This window comes from Myxocyprinus asiaticus, chromosome 27 (assembly GCF_019703515.2).
Source record: "Myxocyprinus asiaticus isolate MX2 ecotype Aquarium Trade chromosome 27, UBuf_Myxa_2, whole genome shotgun sequence".
Taxonomy (NCBI): domain Eukaryota; kingdom Metazoa; phylum Chordata; class Actinopteri; order Cypriniformes; family Catostomidae; genus Myxocyprinus; species Myxocyprinus asiaticus.
The window spans coordinates 36,321,963-36,341,863 of NC_059370.1; the positions used below are offsets into that span (position 1 = coordinate 36,321,963).

General features: G+C 37.4%; 2 protein-coding genes across 2 annotated transcripts; one reads left to right on the plus strand and one right to left on the minus strand.

Moving 5' to 3' along the window:
* Positions 1–56: 56 nt before the first annotated feature.
* LOC127417928 (uncharacterized) lies at positions 57–10,971 on the minus strand. The gene is made up of 10 exons (XM_051658199.1): positions 10,935–10,971; positions 10,474–10,586; positions 8,035–8,131; positions 7,733–7,840; positions 7,472–7,638; positions 7,226–7,340; positions 6,389–6,454; positions 5,808–5,997; positions 4,005–4,165; positions 57–3,921 (listed from the first exon to the last, which is right to left on the minus strand). Exons 2-10 carry the CDS (start codon positions 10,584–10,586, stop codon positions 760–762), a joined length of 4,179 nt encoding a protein of 1,392 aa, XP_051514159.1. The 5' UTR covers positions 10,935–10,971; the 3' UTR covers positions 57–759.
* Positions 10,972–12,148: 1,177 nt separating this feature from the next.
* On the plus strand, positions 12,149–15,649 carry LOC127418228 (GTP-binding nuclear protein Ran). Its single transcript, XM_051658696.1, has 7 exons — positions 12,149–12,247; positions 13,014–13,078; positions 14,207–14,291; positions 14,429–14,554; positions 14,661–14,848; positions 15,003–15,173; positions 15,287–15,649. The coding sequence occupies exons 2-7, from the start codon at positions 13,046–13,048 to the stop codon at positions 15,329–15,331; spliced, it is 648 nt and encodes a 215-aa protein (XP_051514656.1). The 5' UTR covers positions 12,149–12,247; positions 13,014–13,045; the 3' UTR covers positions 15,332–15,649.
* The last annotated feature ends 4,252 nt before the right edge of the window (positions 15,650–19,901 follow it).

A 19,901-nucleotide genomic window follows, 5' to 3' on the forward strand; every position in this document is an offset into this window, starting at 1 on the left:
AAAGGTGAAGCTGTACAACTATGAAATATTAAATTTGGTTATAATGATGACCTATATTTGGTACTTCAATACTTTTATTCCAGTAGTCCTGAGACCAAGCAACCACCAGATGACTTCATGTCCGATGACATGGACACATTTCTCATCGCCATGGAGACCAGTGAACTTCCTGGGCCATCACATGCACCCACCACCCAACTTCGTACCACCAATAACAGAAAGCACCCATCCAGTGAAGAAGAGGAGGATGAAGAGCAGGAGGAAGCACTTTCAAATAGACCTCCTAATAAAAAGGTACATTAATCATTTAAATGAATATTTAACTTAAAAATATAAAATCTAATCAGCAGTTCTCACTAATATTTAGTCCTTGTTTTCTCTTTCAGTTTTGTTCCCTTTTCTTTGGTTCAGTTCTGCCCACTTCCTCTCAGCTGACCAATCAGATGGTACACAGCCAGAAAGTGCTCGCAAGTGACAGTGATGATGAACATTAGACAGAATAAACAACATCCATCAATCAAACTAGTGCCTATAATCAGAAAGAACTGTCAAAGTGAGCGACGTGGAAAGAAACCACATACAACTTCGCAAAGACTTTCTGAATACATTTACACACGTCTCCTGATTTAATTTTTCTATTAAAATAATAATGGTTTTAAACCAAAGCAGTGAAAATAACAAGCCATGTCTAATCATTGCACAGAATCCCCATTTAACCATCTCACTCTCACTGCTAAATATGAATGTTTGATCTTTGTCTCAAAAATAACTGTCAGAAAAAGGGGCAGAATTTCTCCTAGGGCGACACGTCTGAGAGTCCCTGTTTTCAGTGGACATGTCTTTGTTGCTACACTTCCTGTTGAGCACCTGGAAGCTCTTCCCTCTTGTCTGAGGCTTTTTTCTCTCCTTTTCTGTGTCCTTTTCCATCTCCTTTTCTTGTTTCTTTCTGTCCTTCTCACTTTCTTTCCTCTCCCTCTCTCTTTTCCTCCGCCTCCGCTCTTTTGCAGTCAACTTTTCCTCTTTCTCGCTAAAGTCTTGAATGAGGATTTTGGGGACGGGGATTTTATTGGTCTCCCCCCGGAGACGGCGGAAGAGACCAAGACATTTCTGAGCGCCTGTCTTTGTTGGCGAGCCTGAGATGGGCTGAGTGTGTGTCTCTTGTGTGCTGTCTTCCTTGGGTGTGAGAGCCTGCTTTGGGACTCTGAAGGTGTCCTCAGAGAGGATTGTGGGATAGAATGACCGTGAGCTGGAGGTTCTGCCCACACAGTGCTGAGTTGGCAGGACATTTGCCGTTGAAGATTTGGAAGCTGTTTTTGAAGAGGTGGACTCCAAATCCTGGCTTTTGTCTGGTTTTGTACATGCAATGTTATGCAGAGGGTTGCCAGATCCATTAGCAGTGTCCACCATGTTGCACTCTGGGTTGCCAGATCTAACAGCAGAATCCACTATAGGGCCTTCATAATTACTAGATGCAGCTGAAATCTGAATGCCCTCTGAGTTGCCATATCCAACTCCGACATGCACATCGTTGCTTTCAGGGTTGCCAGATCCAGTCGCGAACTGCACTTCTTTACACGCTGTGTTGCTAGATCCCGTTCCAACATGCACTTCATTGCTTTCTGGGTTGCTAGATTCAATCATAACATGCATGAATTTACACTCCGGGTTGCCAGATCCATCAGCAGACTCCACAGTATCATTCTCTGGGTTGGCAGATCCAACAGCAGAATCCACAACATTGCTCTCATGGATACCAGATTCAGTTGTAATCTGAATACAATCTGGGTTGCCATATCGAACACCAGCATGCACGTCTTTACACTCTGGGTTTCCAGATCCAACAAAGGAATCCACTACTTCACTTTCATGGTTGCCAGATCCAGTTATAATTTGAATGCACTTTGTGTTGGCAGATCCAGTTGCACCCTGCAACTTTTTGTTCTCTGGGTCGCCAGATCCCATTTTAACATGCATTTCTTCGCTGTCCGTGTCACCAGATCTACAGATATCATCCTCTTCATCGTGGCCAAGGTTGCTTGATTTTTCAGAAGCATACATTTCACAACACTTTATATTTTCAGATCCAGCTGTTTTATTTACTCCACAGTGTTCTGTGTTAATCTCACTGGTTTTTATGTTACCACACATAGCAGCAGGAGCAGCATTCATGTTTATGTCCTTAGAGTTTTTAGATGCCACTGCTACATCCTCCTCCCAAGTTTCATGGAAATCAGTCTCACCAGAAGCACCCACTTCACTCTGTTCTGGGTTGCCACATCCTAATATAACTTCCACTTTTTTGGAATCCACTGGACTATGGTCTGAGTCACTAGATATAACAGTAGCATCCATGTCATTTTGTTCTGGATCACTGGATTGGGATTGATGTACAGGATCAGCCAAGCCATGAGCAGAGACTGATATGTCTGGATGCTCAATTGCTGTTTCTTTAGTTTCTAAAGAAGATGATGGTACTTCTTCAGATGTTTGCAGTGTCTCTTTTTCACCAATATGGTCATCACTGTTGCTCACTTTTCTTTCTTCCTCCTTCCCTTTTTCTCTCTTTTCAAGGATCTCTCCATCACCGACCACTTCATGCTGAAACCCTGCTTCCTCCTTACCTACATAAGTATGGTTTTCACCAGTGGTTTGTTCTTCATATTGATCTCTGGATGTGTGAGACCTCTGGTATTCTTGGACAACTGGTGTCTGTACTTCTCCCTCTGTGATATTTTCCAGATTTTGAATATTTTCCTCATCTTGCTGGTTGTCTTCATGTATTGTGACTTTTTGCAAATTATCTGTTCCTGTTCCGTCACATTTACAGCTCACTGTTTGTGTTATGTCTTCCTGAATTATGCTGTCTGACTGTATTTGCTCTTCCTGTTTACCAGTGTTAGTCTGCATGTACACTTCCTGTGGATCATAGTTTGTTTGTATGCACTCTTCACATGACTCTGAAGTTATCTTAATTTCCACGTACTGTTCATCTTGACATGTCTGTTTATCTTGATTTTTCTGCTCTTTTGTGCTCTGTTCATTTTGATTTGTCAGTTCTTCTGTATTCTGTTTGTCCTGATTTGTACACTCTTTTGTACTCTGTTCATTTTGATGTGTCTTATTCTCTGTATTTTGTATACCTTGACATGTCTCTCTTTCTACATTGTGTTCATGATGTTCATGTGTCTGTATATCCTCCTCCACCAAACCTGCAGCAATCCTTTCTTTATCATCACATTTACATTGTTCTGTGTCTAAAGTGTCATTGTGTTGGTTTAAAGATACTTTTGTTTCTTCCTTGCGATGACCAGTATCTGTATGTAATGTGTCCTCCTGTTCAACAGAATCTCTCTCTGTAACACTCTGTAACTGTGACCTGCAAATTGTGTCTTTATGCCCATCCTCTAAAACATGAGACTCAATGCTAGAAGAGACCACCAGCAGCCCCTTCGGTTTTTGTGGCGAAATAGTTGTATGTGTGTTGTGATCTTTTTGTTTGTGTGTATAGAGTTCATGTGCTAGCCTGTCTTGCTTTGCCTTCTGCTCCCCAATGACACCACACACACTCCTCCTCCTTACGTCTCCATCATCACTCTCTTCAGTTAAACCTTGGGAGAATGTTCTTCCTCCTCCGTCCCACTCCTCCGTCTCAGTCCGACTACTCCTCTTTCTCCATTTCTTTTGCAAAATGGAGGGAGAGAGAGAGGAATGTGATCGCATTAGAGGAAGAGTCAGGTTCCCTCTTTGCCGTTCCTTCTCATTTTCTTTTTGTTTCACCTGCCCTCTCTCCCATGCCATTCGGTATCCATGACAGCGCCCTCGCAGGTCAAAAGTCGAGTCCGGTCTTTCTACTTTCCACTTCTCTGTCTCTTTCTCTGTTTGTTTTTGCAGGTCTGCCAAGGAAAGGGGCACAGAACACACCTGTGGGTGCAACAGTGTTTTTGAGTGAAGAAATCTAGCAACACATATTCAGATTAGTTTAAATACACAAGCAATGATTCTACCTCATGAATGAAGGTGTCAGCCTGATCATTTTGGACACGCTCTTTAACACCTCGCAGTCGCTCCAGAGTTTCCATCTGTCCATCGCACTCTTTTCGCAGTCGTCCCTGTCCAAGACAACGGCGCACCAGTACTACAGCAACCTGGAACAAAACACGCACACCTGCAATACACACAAGCTTTTGTCACTACTAAGACATGTCAAGCGGAGTCTTAAAGGTGTACTAAGTTAGTTTTTCCTCACTGAAAAAGTTAAAAACCTTTAGAAATTAGTCATTTTAATTTATATGTTTAGAATGAATTGAGTATCATTCATATCAGAGAAAATATTTTATTCTCCAAATTATGGGCAATCCCCTCATTGAGGCCACCGTTTTGAGATCCCATTCTCTGCCAAATTCTACATAATTCATCTTTTAATTTACCTGTTAATTTATTTTTAAGTAACTGGTCAGCCCATGAACCATTAGTAAGGGTAGATGTTATATTTAAGACACAAATGAAAACTAGGCTGCGGGGAATTTAATTATAGTGCATTCAATGGGTTTTACTGTTTTGTACCATGGTGTAAATTATTCAGTGGACAAAACATTTAAAGTACATCTTGTTTACTTTCAATATAACAATTATAATTGAATCATTTACTCACCTTATGTCGTCTCAAAATCATATGATTTTCTTTCTTCCGTGAAACGCACATAAATATATTTTAATGGAGATATGGTGTCTGTTTGTCCATACAATGAAAGTGAATGGAGACCAGATTTTAAATTTCCACAAAGGACATAACAGAAGCCTCAAAGCAATCAAGAAGACTCCAGTGGTTTAATCCATGTCCCCTGAAGTGATCCAATAGATTTGGGGTGAGAACAGACCAAAATATGTACAGTAGGTTGGTTGGTTTTGGTTTAGGTCTGTATTTATCTGTTTCTTTACTCACAATGGTGCATTTGCGTGCTCATCCTGGATGACTCAACTGAGAGGAGAATGTGAGATTACGTCTGTATCATGGCAACGCATATACGTCACACGAGAGACCGCTTGGACTCCACACTCTCGTGAAGCCTAATATAGAATATATCTTTTATAGTTAAAAAGTACTTCAATATTGATCTTTTTTCACACCAAAAGTAATTATATCGCTTTAGAAGACATTAACCGCTGGAGTTGTATCGATGACGTTTATGCTTACTGTGATTTTTGGAGCTTCAAAAGAGAAATCTCCATTCACTACTGAGCTAAGATTTTTTCTATTTTTTTTTTTTTCATATGTGTTCTGGTGAAGAAAGAAATTCATACACACCTGGGATATCATGAGGGTGAATAATGGGAGAATTTACATTTTTGGGTGAACTATCTCTTTAAAATATCTCCGTTTGTATTCCACGGAAGGGTGAGTAAATGATGACAGAACTTTATTATTTTTTGGTGTGAGCTAAGACAATAAGACCGTACAGCCTACTTAACGGACTGCAATTCTATCCTTCGCAGCCTTGTTTTCTTTTGCATCAAGTTAAATATAGCAATTATCGTTGACTAATGAAAATATAAGAATTACGAGTTCTGAGTGCATAAATGACCCAGCGAAGTCATATTTACAAGTGGGAAACTCACAGGTGACTAATACACCTGTGAATATTTCTACATGCCATCCGGTAAGTTAAATATTTTGCGTGATACTGCATCCACATGGACAGGTGTCAGTGTAACGTCCAAGAGTCCACTTTCAAGTCGTCCGATGAAACATTCAAAAAAATACTTAGTGCACCTTTAATGCTTGCAAATACATATCATTTAAGACTCACCATAGCAGAAGAAGAGATCCCAGACTCTGAGCAAAGTGTTGAAAGGTAAGTGGCGGCTGTATAGACACATCAACCAATCAGTGGCAAACATGAGAGGCTCCACCCCCTGATTCTGTAGGTGTTTGTGTGCAGCTGGACACAGTTTTTTTAATACGCTTGAGAGAACAGCAGCATCGAATAGAACACCTTCCTAAAAAGAAAGAAAACCAGAGGGAGTTTTGACTTAAAGTGTGTAACCTTTCCATGTTAAAATACTTTCTGTTATCCTAGCTTATTATGCAGAGATGGCTATTAGTAAGCCATTCGTAGGTTGATTTCCATAAAAACTGTACACACTATCTCTGTGGCACTACAAAAATTGCTCCATTTGCTCATCCAGGCCAACACAGCAACACTGGCTGAACCAGTAGTAGGAATTTGAGACGGGACTATCTGTTTGTTCTATCAATGACAGATGGGAGGAGTTTTTCAGGAAAGCTGTTTGAAAACAATGTTTATTTTTGCAGTGCCATTTGGTGGCACAGAAATTACACACTTCAGCTTTAGCAAACTTTTCCATGAATATAGTGAAGATGCCCTACCAGAAGAGGGCTGTAGTAGCCAGGAAGGTAGAGTTCACTAATCTGCACCAAACACCAGAACGCCTCCTAAAATAGAAAAGGAATATCCAGCATTAGGCTATGTTCAGAATATCATACTTCCATTGTACTCTTACTATTTCAACATTATGTATACTATGTACTCTTTGCAAATTTTCTGAACGTATAATACACAGAAAACTGCTTACATCCAACAATGCAATATGCTCAACTTGGCTTTTTATTTCCAGTGTGTGACAAATTAACATGTAGCGTTATCGGTTGTGATTTTACCATTTTCATTACTTGATCAGACTGCCAAGAGTAAAGACATTTTTTGCTAAATTTAATTTAAAAAGCCAATTTAACTAGACGCCATGACCAAGAGCTCACACAACAACAATATAACATACTACTGTTTTAAATGTTTATCATTACACAATGCATGTGGTTTCACATATGTGTAAAACTACTTGCAAAAAAAAAAAAAGCAGGTAGTATTCAGTGTTCACTGTGCATTAAACAATATGCTAAGATTCAGTGACCATGACTTGGCCAATAAGGACGTGTTCCTGTATCAACATCATTTCAAACATAGTCCTTACCCTATTCCTAACCATTAACTAACCCTGAAATCAGATGGAAATGATAGGTTCATAAGAATGTTGTTCAAGCTCCAACCCTAACCCTTAAACTTGATTGGTTGATAAGAATATTGTTCCAGGACCAAAAATGAGGCAGATCCACGAAAAATCACAGCCACTTTTTGGGGTATTATTCAGTTGTTTAACCTGTGTTATAATAGATCTATTTACTTTAGTCATTATTATAGACAGGTACCTCAGCGGGCATGTTCATCAGGAGTACAGCTGCTACTGGACCCTGTGCCTGACAGTAGCCCTCTTCTGGTCGGTACTGCGTGTATGCTTTTAGAACCTGCAGCAGGTCCTTCTGACTGTGCATCAGAAAACAGACGAGACAGTTAGCAGTATATGCGGCTTCGTGATGTATTCTTGAATTATAATGTTACAAAGCTTATTGTATTCCTCAACAACACAAATTATTCTGTTTAATGTCAAATCTCACTGCAAAGAGAGGAGGAAAGACCAAAACAGGATCTCTAAAGGAAAGAAGAGCTTCGGGTACCCATGGCCATCTTTGGAATGGAACATCTCATGGAAGGGAAATTGTCTGTCTGTGTCCCTTTTGATGATGTCAGTCCATCCTTGCTGATCTGGAGCTTCAACTAGACGCTAAAACAGAAGGGACACAGTACATAATGTAAGAATGTAAAAAAAAATAAATAAAAAAAAAGCATGCTGCAATGGCCTATTGTTATTCACTCACTTCGTACAGTTTTACATTTTTCTTCATTCTGTCCATAGCACCGCAGAGCAGTGGCCAGCACTTAGCCCTGACCGATGCTGGGATGCCCTTCTGGCACTGACTTTTGACCTGAGACATAAGAAGAGAGATGAGCAATGTTCCCCAATTCTTTCAGATATTACGTATTTATAACCTCCTCTGGCCTTCTGGAAAACAAAAAATGATGAGATTAAAGAATAAGGATTTATTTAATTTGCCATTTCTAAAACAATTACTTAGCCCTAAATGCAAAACAATATGCAATTTTACATGCATGTACACACCTTGCTGCTTTTTTTCTCCATCACCTGCTCCCATTGTTTTATGAGGCTAAGCCATTTCGTCTCTCGATGTCTCACTAACTCAGGACAGGGACCATCACTGTCAACAACACACAACCAGCAATACTACATTACTTTATTTACTCATAAAGGAAAGAAAAATCACAAATGAGAACTGTTTAATATTTAATTTGAGTTTCAGTTAGACATTGATAAGATTAAATGGAAAGCAAATGAAGACTTTCATGTCTCCTCTAGCATTTTAAAAGAGATTTCAACAATGTCTTTAAATGTGCTCAGATCTGCCAATATACCAAAGTCTGCAATTGCATGAATAAACGGAAACAATTATTTGTATTTTATCTCAAATATATAAGGAAATTTGGCTTTTTCTGGTCACAAAATGTATCAAGGACAAAAAAAATTTATATATTCTTTTTTAAAATGGATGGAGCAACATGATTTGTGTGAAAAGAAATAACAACAGAAGGTTGTTTCGATTAAAATTCAGTAAAAAAAAAAAAAAAGGTGGTGAGGGAGCCTTTTACCCCACACTTGGGGTAAAATGCCCCTAGGGGGTTTAAAGTGATATCGTGTAGATACCAGGGCAATAGTTATAGTGCACAATTTGTCAACAAATGCAAACAATTTTGAGACAGCAAGATGCTTTTTTGAGTAACAAATTAAGATGATGCTTACTCAAAATAACTACTTCAGAAAAAAACTCAACCATTTCCTGTTAATTTCAAACACAGTTGGCACTTTATTACATCTCAAGTATTCTATAAACAAACTAATGTTTATTATGAATGGATGAGTCAATGTGAGCCCACTTTGAACATTTTTCATAACAGATCTATTCCCCTCACTTAAGAAAAACAATGTGTTTAATAGGGGCCTTTAGCCCCTGCAATGGGGGGCTTTTTACCCCAAATACTATCTTTCACTTATTGGACAGTTATTGAAAAATTAGTTAATGACCACAAACAAAAGTGAAAATGATAAATAGGTATTTTGTCTCAAAAGAAATGTTAATTTCAGGAATTTACAATAGCTACATAAATTTGCAACATTTAAAAAAATAATAAAAAATTAAATCAAATTGCCTCAAAATCAACCTATATACACCACACGCAATGATCTCATGGAACAGGAAAATTTCCCAGTGTATAGTGAAAAACAGGTTTTTAGGAAAGTGCTGTGGTACATTTGTTGCTATTTAGTGTTTTGTGAGAAAATAAAGTCAATGAAGCCTTTTACCCTGCAGAGCCTTTAGCCCTGTTATACCCTACTCTACTTTTCATTCACTTGCATATATACTCTTCTTAGTGTATGTCAACAATCATCTCATTTGTCTCTATTATTATTTCTCTAAAGAAATTGTAGGAGAACCATCTAAGAAAAAGTTGATCCTTCAGTGAAACATAACTGAGACCTCTATTGAGTCTCCTGAGCTCTGAAGTAGCAACTTCTGAGAACTAAAATTTTCCTCTGGATAGCCATAATACTGTTGCATACTACAGCAGTGTCAGAAATTACTTTTTAGAATAAGGAGCAATATTTGCCCCCTGGATTTGATTTTCAGGGGCATTTTTTCCTTTATGAGGGCATATTTTTTCTAGCCATTTAAAATAAACTGTCCCTCATCCGTTTATGTCAAATACTCCAATTTAAATTATGCAGTAATGCAAATTACACTAATTAATAATATGAATTGAGAATTAATTAACTCTTACACTAAGAATTAAATCAATTCATATATTATGCCATGATATGCATAATTAGGTCAAATTAGAACTATATCAGATGTTAAAAAAATAAAAATAAAAAATTCATAAGGAGGGCATTTTTTGACCCCACATTTTGAATTTGGGGGGCATTTTTGTCATATTTTGTGGAATTTTTGCCCTGAGCCCCCTTAATTTCTGACCCTGCACTACAGTATATTACTGCTACTATAGTAGGTAGTGCAAAGTGATGGTAACTGTCAGTGACATTAATATTTTCCAATGAAGCAGAGAATCACACACCTCTACTCTACTTCCTAATTCACTTTTGTTAAAAGAGTCTCCATATGAGTGCAATGCATGGGTGTCATAAGAGGCAAACATGCAGAAAACAGGAAACCACACTGTGACAGCTCAGATATCACTATGGTTACACGACAGGATGTTGAGACTAAAAAATTGAGAGTCAGAGGTATGGAAGGTAACAGTTATGTATACTAGAAAGTATACTGTAGATATCTGTATTACTAATTAATAGATCACATAATGTGGTCCAATATGTCTTATAAAGATTTTTTGACAACAGATGGTCAGACAAATCAGTTCAACTGATGCTTACAGGACACAAATAGTGTCACAAACACTGATTACATCTTCCAAACTAACTCTTGAGCACATACAGTGTGATGGATGATGTGAATGAATGGACACTGACCTGTCAATTTCACCATTCCCAAGAATGAACCCAAAACGGTTGGTCTCTACAACTGTGACTCCCAACACAGATTTCCTTTCTTCATCCTCACTATGGTCTGTCTTATCAGACATCTATATGTATGAGAGAAAGAGATACATCTATAAGCATGATGTCATATTTATTTACCAACATCCATAAACATGTTGGTAAATAAATGGACTTTTACATCCTTCTCATTTCAATACCAGAAACAATTACATTTTAACTGAAAATTCAGGCTAGTGTTTTACATGACACAATACGCTTGACACAGTTTGGGCACAATGTGTAGAATGTATCAAATTGACAATGAGCTGGCCCCAAACCTGTGTGCAAATACACATTAATCACAGATTTAGCATTATATATTTATCAGATATATATAAAAAAAAATAAAACATCATAAATTGTGAGATAGAGGTCAATACAGCGAAAGTTACCTTCACACCAACTGAAAGGTGCAGTTGTCCTATGATGGGAGGGACGACAACTGAGAAAATGACTTCCGCTGTAAAGTGTGTGTGTGTGTGTGTGTGTATACAGGTTTCACTATATTTGGGAGTGCCAAACTTTTGAAAATGTCCTCACTTATATTGTGAAACTTGTTGAAAACCCACTAGTGAGGACATTTTAGGTGGTCCTCACTAGTAAAAAAGGCCCATTAATCGGTCAAATATTGTTTAGCTTTAAATCTACTGATGTGCATAGGTTTCTGTGAGGGTTAGGTTTAGGGGATAGAAAATATAATTAGCCTGCTATGAAATCAATAGAAGTCTATGAGATGTCCTCATTTATATAGTGAAACAAACCTGTGTGTGTGTGTGTGTGTGTGTGTGTGTGGAGGAATGGGCTGGGCAGATCCTTTTTTATTATGAAAATTTTGATAATCATTACTTAATCATTACTTAACCATTAACCAATCATGAGGAACTAAGAGTAAAAGAGACTCACAAACATGGGATATTGTTTTCAACATCAATATTTTTTAGGTTAATTTAAATGTACTGTATGTGTATGGGAAAGTATATATTTTAGGTGCTGGAACTGGTCACCATTTTCCTAGTTTTTCACAATTTTTTAATCAACTTTTCAGTTCAACTATGTGCAGTGTGACATGGATTGTATACATGTTATCTCTCAATTAATATAAAAGGTCACGAAAATACATGTACAATTATACAGTAATTATAAAACATAAGATGGTTTTGGATGATATATAGCATGCCACACTGCTTTACTTTACTCAGATTAATATGACATTTCAAAAAGAAAGATTTATATAAAAAAATCCCAATTTTGCTCATTTCCAAACATCCCTTGTTTTATTTTGAGACTATTAAATTTTCAAAAAAGCCAGAAAAACGGTGCCATTGTTAAATTAATGTAAGATATGTTCGTCGTGCCCTTTTATTTCTTACTTTTAGTTTGCATTTGTACTGCTTGTGTTTAAATTGCTTGTCATATTTAATTAAACATGTCATGTAAAATAGCGGCACACCGTTTGAATCTAATAAAACAAATAACTAATAATGACTGAAGAGAGAATACAAAAAAGAAACGAATAGAAACATTTCATACGCCGGTAATATTTCATACCTAGATAACTGTAAATTGTGACATACTGCCACACGTGGCGCACTTCTCGCGTGGCGCTCTGTGGGTCACGTGGTAGGGGCGGAAGCGTTTATGTGACACATGCTGAGTCCCGCGCGGGCGCAGCCATTTGCTCTTTTCCTCTTTCATTACAACACCGGTGTGTACGCAGCGAGTCTGCACATCACATTCTTAAACTCATTTTACAAAGATATACTCTTTAGAGGGGGGCGAAACCCATCTTAAAACTGTTATATACTGTTGAAGTTGTAAGTTAAGCAGGCTTTATTTAGAGTCGATGTGTTATGACTGTTTTCATCATGGCATGGCTCTGTCGCAGCGCCATGGAGAGTTGGATTGCTTGTGAGCTAGCTGGCGCGCGGTGGTCGCGGGAAAGCCCTTACTCATTGTTTCACTCTCGGTGTACTTCCGTTGTTTTTTCGTGATTTCTCCCAGCCTGTTATATGATCCATTTATTTACACGCGATTAGGCCTGTTTGAGGCCTTGTGATGGTTTACATCAGTTGAGCCTGTTAGCGCAAGCTAGCTTTGAGTTCTGAACGGGTTTTGTTCCAGTCTGAACTGGAAAAGTGGGCACGCGACATCATAATAATTGGCGCGCTGTGTAATTGTGACGACGCTTCTAACTGCTGCTATCACTCTAGTGTCTTAATTAGTGTTTTGAAGAAGTTGAAGATTCTTTCGGAAGCAGCGGCCTCGTGTGTTCGCGCGCATCCTTTTTATTTGGACTCCTTAGTCTTTCATTCACGAACAACTCTGTTTGTTTAGAGGTTTATAAGCTATTTTGAGTGTTTGTGTTGGTGAAAATTAACGTTTTCAGATGGGTTTTATAAACACGGCCTTTATTAGGAAGTGGTGCGGCCTTTTTGTGATGTTACTAACCGTCCCGCCATCTCTTCCCGCAGAGTGACTGCAGCACAAAGACAAACACACAGCAATGGCAGAGAACGAACCACAAGTTCAGTTTAAGGTAAGAGTCACTGTCTCTTAAAATAAAATTCAGAGTATACTGTTTAATGTCAGCATGCACATACAGATTTATTTTGTACAAGGAATTTGCCTGCTGAATTGTTTGGAAGTGAACAAACAGACTTTCCTGGTTAGATAAGTGAATTGTTTTCATTGACAAATACATAGCAACATTATGTGGGCATGATTGTTGGGTAATTAACGAAACTACAAGGACATTAACTTTATGTCAGCATTTTAGCTTAGAATTTATATGTAAAGGGAGAATATTTTTATCTTTAGTACCTGGTCATGATTTATTGTTCACCATTTGAGATGCCTTTTTTGCTCTATTACATAAGTATGAATACTCCAATAGCATCTATGGTAAACTATGGAATACATTACAATATTAAGAAAAATGTAGACAAGAAGTATAAATAATGTCATGCTACATTACATTGCTTGACATGTCTTGTTAAAGGGATAGTTCACCCAAAAATGAAAATTCTCCTCATTTACTAACACTAACATCGTCTAAATCTTCATCGCATTGCAAAGAAATACGTTTTGACGGAGATATGAGGCGTTTTTGTCCATACAATGCAAGACAATGGGGTCCAACTCTTTTAAGCTCCTAAAGTACATTAAGGCAGTATAAAAGTAATTCATACGACTCCAGTGGTTTAATCCATGCCTTTTGAAGTGAACGATCAGTTTTGGGTGGTGATCAGACCTAAATGAAACTCCTCATGAATGCGCTGAGCAGTGTACAGATGTCAAGATTCGTACTAAAAAGGAGTGATGTTTTGGTATCACTCAACCAAAACCGTATCACTTCAGAAGACATGGATTTAACCACTTGAGTCATATGGATTTTCTTTTATGCTTTGTCCTTTTTTGAGCTTGAAAGTTTTGGACTCCCTTGACTTGCATTGAATGGACAAAAACGCATCATATGTCCTTAAAAAAATCTTTGTTTGTGATCTGCAGAATAAAGTCAAACGGGTTTGAGATGGCGTAAAGGTGAGTAAAAGATGAGATTTATAATTTTTGGGTGAACTACTACTTTTACCACAATAATACTGGTTATTTGATAGTCATTGTCAAGTGTTTATGCACTCATGCAAGCTGTCCTTTCTGTCCACAGCTGGTCCTGGTAGGAGATGGAGGTACGGGGAAAACCACCTTTGTAAAGAGACACTTGACTGGAGAGTTTGAAAAGAAATATGTTGGTAAGTTTTATTTTGGAGCCTTGCTTAGAATTATAGAGCATTTTTTGATGCCACATTGGCACAAGGAATGTGTGGCTTTGGTGCATCTGTCACCACAACGAGCACAAAGCACCTTTGAAAATGTTTTTCTTTCTTAGCCACACTTGGAGTTGAGGTACATCCACTGGTCTTCCACACCAACAGAGGTGCCATCAAATATAATGTATGGGACACAGCTGGACAGGAGAAGTTCGGAGGCCTGAGAGATGGATACTACATCCAGGGTATGCTGGTTTTTCATACACTTGTGGGCCTAATTGTGCATAATCTTTTCTTCAGTGGGTCTCTCCTTACTGCAGTAGTGTGACATAAGTTTGTCTCTCTCTCTAGCTCAGTGTGCAATCATCATGTTTGATGTAACTTCTCGAGTGACCTATAAAAATGTGCCCAACTGGCATCGTGACTTGGTTCGTGTGTGCGAGAACATTCCCATTGTGCTGTGTGGTAATAAAGTGGACATCAAGGACAGGAAGGTGAAAGCAAAGAGCATTGTGTTCCATCGTAAGAAGAATTTACAGGTATGTTAGACTTAAATTCATAGATAAATCAAGAGTGAAGAAACAATTTCCAAAAACCAAATTGCATTTCATCTGCTGCTTAGATTGGCGCTTGAATCGCCCCTCATGCTCCGGTGTTGTGACATTTCTATTGGTCTTTCCCTCACTTTCTCAGTACTATGACATCTCTGCAAAGAGTAATTATAACTTCGAGAAACCCTTCCTGTGGCTTGCACGGAAGCTGATTGGTGATCCAAACCTGGAGTTTGTTGAGATGCCTGCCCTTGCCCCACCTGAAATTGCTATGGACCCGACGCTTGCTGCACAGTATGAGCACGACCTGAAAGTAAGTGCATTGTCTTTATGTGCACAGTCAGAGATTCCATACATAGTGCTATTGTTTAACTGTTCTCAATTGCTGCTATTGCATCTGTGCTGAGTTGGTTTTTCCTCTTCTAGGTGGCATCAGAAACAGCTCTCCCAGATGAAGATGACGACCTTTAACCTGTTAGCCTCTGACCTCCTTATGTTAATGTCACTGGGGTTTCCTGGTGATAGTTCCTCCCCTACCCCTTTTACTGTAAACTCCAACAGAATATTTTTATTTTTCAATTTTGGTTTTGTGTTTGAATTTGAGTAAAGTTGTGTGGTTCATTTCATTGTAGACATGCTAAATATTGCCACCAAACACATTCATGACTACACTTTGACTCTCACTCAAAGGTGTGAGAGCAGGTTGAGTGTCCCAGTGCTTACTTCTCTATGTAAGGCTTTAAGTGCTTAGAGAAATTCTTGGAATAAAAACATTGTCAATATAACAAACCTTGCTCAGCCTTTTTCATCCCAACATGCACCTTGAATAACTGTTATAGTGCTATATGGTTGAAAGTGATTTAAAGCTTTGTGGTTGGCTACTCAATGATTATTTTACTGCAAGTGTTTCTATTGTTAATGCTTTGCCTCGAATTTAAACTAAAAGGGATAGTTCACCCAAAAATTTGTCAAAGGTGGATATTTATAGTAAAAAGGACTTATCTGTTTCTCAACTACACCTATAGTAATACCTACAATATTGCTTAAAAAGACAAGGATTTAACCACTAGATTAAAATGTCACAAAAAAAAACTTAACGCAGCTTGTAAAAACACACGTACTTAAAGCTTGAATTGCTGGTAGGAAAATCCATACTTTTATTACGGAATTTACGTATGCATCAGGGGGCATGATTAATTGTGTTAATTTTTTTTTAGCCTGATTTTATTTAGTTCACCCAAAAATGAAAATTCTCTCGATTTACTCGCATCCTAGACGTGTCTGTCTTTCTTCTGCAGAACACAAATGAAGATTTTTAGAAGAATATTTCAGCTCTGTAGGTCCATACAATGCAAGTGAATGGATGCCAAAATTTTGATGCTCAGAAATCCACATAAAGGGAGCATAAAAGTAATCCATATGACTCCAGTGGTTAAATCCACGTGTGCAGACACAATATGATAGGTATGGGTGAGAAACAGATTAATATTTAAGTCATTTTTTTTTTTTATCATAAATTCTCCCAGCCCAGTAGGGGTGGAATGCACAAAGAATGTGAATCACCAAAAACAGGAGGAGAAAGTGAAGGAAAAGGATTTAAATATTGATCAGTTTCTCTCACACCTACATATTGCTTCAGAAGATATGGATTTAACCACCAGAGTCATCTGAAGTACTTTTATATCTGGCTCTGTGGATTTTGGAGCTTCAAAATGTTGGCACCCACTTACTTGCCTTGTATGAACCTACAGAGCTGAAATATTCTTCTAAAAATCTTTGTGTTCAGCAGATGAAAAAAAGTCATACACATCTGGGATGGAATGAGGGTGAGTGAATTATTAGAGAATTTTAAATTTTGGGTGAACTAACCCTTTAATTATACTAAATTAACTAGATATACCATAAAATATATATATATATATATATATATACATATACAGTTGAAGTCAGAAGTTTACATACACTTAGTCATTAAAACTCATTTTTTTAACCGTTCCACATATTTAATATTAGCAAACTATAGTTTTGTCAAATTGTTTAGGACATCTGCTTTGTGTATGACACCATTAATTTTTCCAGCAATTGTTTACAGACAGATTGTTTCACTTTTAGTTGACTATATCACAATTTCATTGGGTCAGAAGTTTCCATACACTAAGTTAATTGTGCCTTTAAGCAGCTTGGAAAATTCCAGAAAATGATGTCAAGCCTTTACACAATTAGCCAGTTAGCTTCTGATAGGAGGTGTACTGAATTTGTGGTGTACCTGTGGATGTATTTTAAGGGCTACCTTCATGCTGGAGGAAACGGGTAGGCAAGTATCTATATCCACAGTAAAACGAGTCCTATTTCGACATAACCTGAAAGGCTACTCAGCAAGGAAGAAGCCAATGCTCCAAAACTGCCATAAAAAAGCCAGACTACAGTTTGCAAGTGCACATGGGAGCAAAGCTCTTACTTTTTGGAGAAATGTCCTCTGGTGTGATGAAACAAAAAAGATAACTTTTTGGCCATTATGACCATCATTATGTTTGGAGGAAAAAGGGTGAGGCTTGCAAGCCGAAGAACATCATCCCAACCGTGACGCATGGGGGTGGCAGCATCATGTTGTGGGGGTGCTTTTCTGCAGGAGGGACTGGTGCATTTCACAAAATAGATGGCATCATGAGGAAGGAAACTCATGTGGATATATTGAAGCAACATCTCAAGACATCAGCCAGGAAGTTGAAGCTCGGTCGCAAATGGGTCTTCCAAATGGACAATGACCCAAAGCATACCTCCAAAGTTGTGGCAAAATGGCTTAAGGACAACAAAGTCTAGGTATTGGAGTGGCCATCACAAAGCCCTGACCTCAATCTGATAGAAAATTTGTGGCCAGAATTGAAAAAGCATGTGCAAGCAAGGAGGCCTACAAACCTGACTCCGTTACATCACAACTTCTTGCGAGAAGCTTGTGGAAGGCTACCCAAAACATTTGACCCAAGTTAAACAATTTAAAGGCAATGCTACCAAATACTAACAAAGTGTATGTAAACTTCTGACCCACTGGGAATGTGATGAAAGAAACTAAAGCTGAAATAAATAATTCTCTCTACTATTCTGACATTTCACATTCTTAAAATGAAGTAGTGATCCTAACTGACCAAAGACAGGGAATGTTTTCTACAATTAAATGTCAGGAATTGTGACAAAATTTATCTGGATAAGGTGTATGTAAACTTCTGACTTCAACTGTAGATAGATAGTTAGATAGATACATAGATATTATTATTAATTTAGATTTTCCTCATTGACAGTAATGTGATAACTGACATTTTCACACCATTTCAGACAAAGAGCAATTCCCTCTGACTAATACTGAATTGCAGTCACCAGAGGGCAGAGCATAGTAATTTATCTCATATTACATTACTCTGAGAGGAAGGGCTTCAGTCAGTGTTACACAAACCCCAGTGTCATTCTCTAAAAACATTGTGTCGTTTTTGTTTTAGACCCGTCACATTTCGAGCGACTTCACTGGTGATAAGAATGATAACTCTTCTCGTCAATGACAATTCTCTCTCTCTCTCGACTCGCACACAAACCTGATGTTGCATCATTACGCTGCTTCCTTATTTGCTTAGTGTTCATAGAGGAGAGAGGGTTAATGAATATCAGCTCTCGTGCTTCATGTGTGGTGAAGTGGGCTATATTCATTGATCTTTGACTTTCACTGTGTGTGAGTTACAAAAGCAGCAGTTTTTATCCAAAAGACTTTATTTGATTGGGGGTATTACTAGTGACTAAAGAATACAGCAAGCACGAACATATATTGCACAGTTACTAGTATAATTGGAAAATATATAAGTGACAACAGCAATCAGAAGCAGGTGATATCTGAACCACAGGGTCCCATAGGATTATTGGCAAATTAGCTATATGTTGACGTTAACAATAGTAAGTATCCAAAGAAAAATTATCTAATATCTAATAAATAGTTACTAGCAATGTTTCCTCTAAGCTGTGTGCATCAATATTAATATTGATAATAGCCTATTATTCAGACAATAATGTTAAAAAGAAAACAACTAACTTTTAATTTATTTCTGTTTTTTTATTGGTAGGTTTATTTTATCTTTAATTCTGAAAGGATTGGTTCACCCAAAAATGAAAATGTATTATATATATATATATATATATATATATATATATATATATATATATATATATATATATAATGAGAGTATTATATATATATATATATATATATATATATATATATATATATATATATATATATACAGGGTTGGGAGTGTTACTTTTGGAATGTATTCCACTACAGATTACAGAATACATGCTGTAAAATGTAATTTGTAACGTATTCTGTTAGATTACTCAAGTACCAAACCCAATACTTTGGATTACTTCTTCAGCACTGGTAGATTTTTTCACTTGTTTTGACTATAAAAACTCTGCCAGTACATTAAGACAAAATACACATGTTGAAAATACATTCTCTGAAAAACCTAAATATCTTATGCAGTGTTGTTTCTAAAACAAGATAAATCAAACTGTTCTTGTTTTAAGGATTTTTAAATATTTTTTACAGGAAAACAATACAAAAATTATTATCAAGAAAACAATTTTTGCCCTAATATCAAAGGTCTTACAAGAAAAAAATTAATTATGATCCATGTGAATTTTCTCAATAAACAAAATGTGATCGTGCCTGGTAATGTGCATGTAAAATGGCTAGAAATAGCATTTTAGCTTAGCGTAAAGCTGACAATTTATACAAGGTTTATTTCTATTTCTTCTGCTCCAGACTTCAAACTTACTTCTCTGTCTGCTCGTATGAATGTAACACATCATAAGAAAGTGTTTCACCGCTGTTCAAATGCACTTTGGATCGCATCATTTATATGTATAAATGTTTTCCATCTGAAAGGACTAAATATTAAATGAAACAAATCACAATAAAATGCAAAGTAATCTCTTCAGTAATCAAAATACTTTTTGAATGTAACTGTATTCTAAATACCAATGATTTAAACTGTAACTG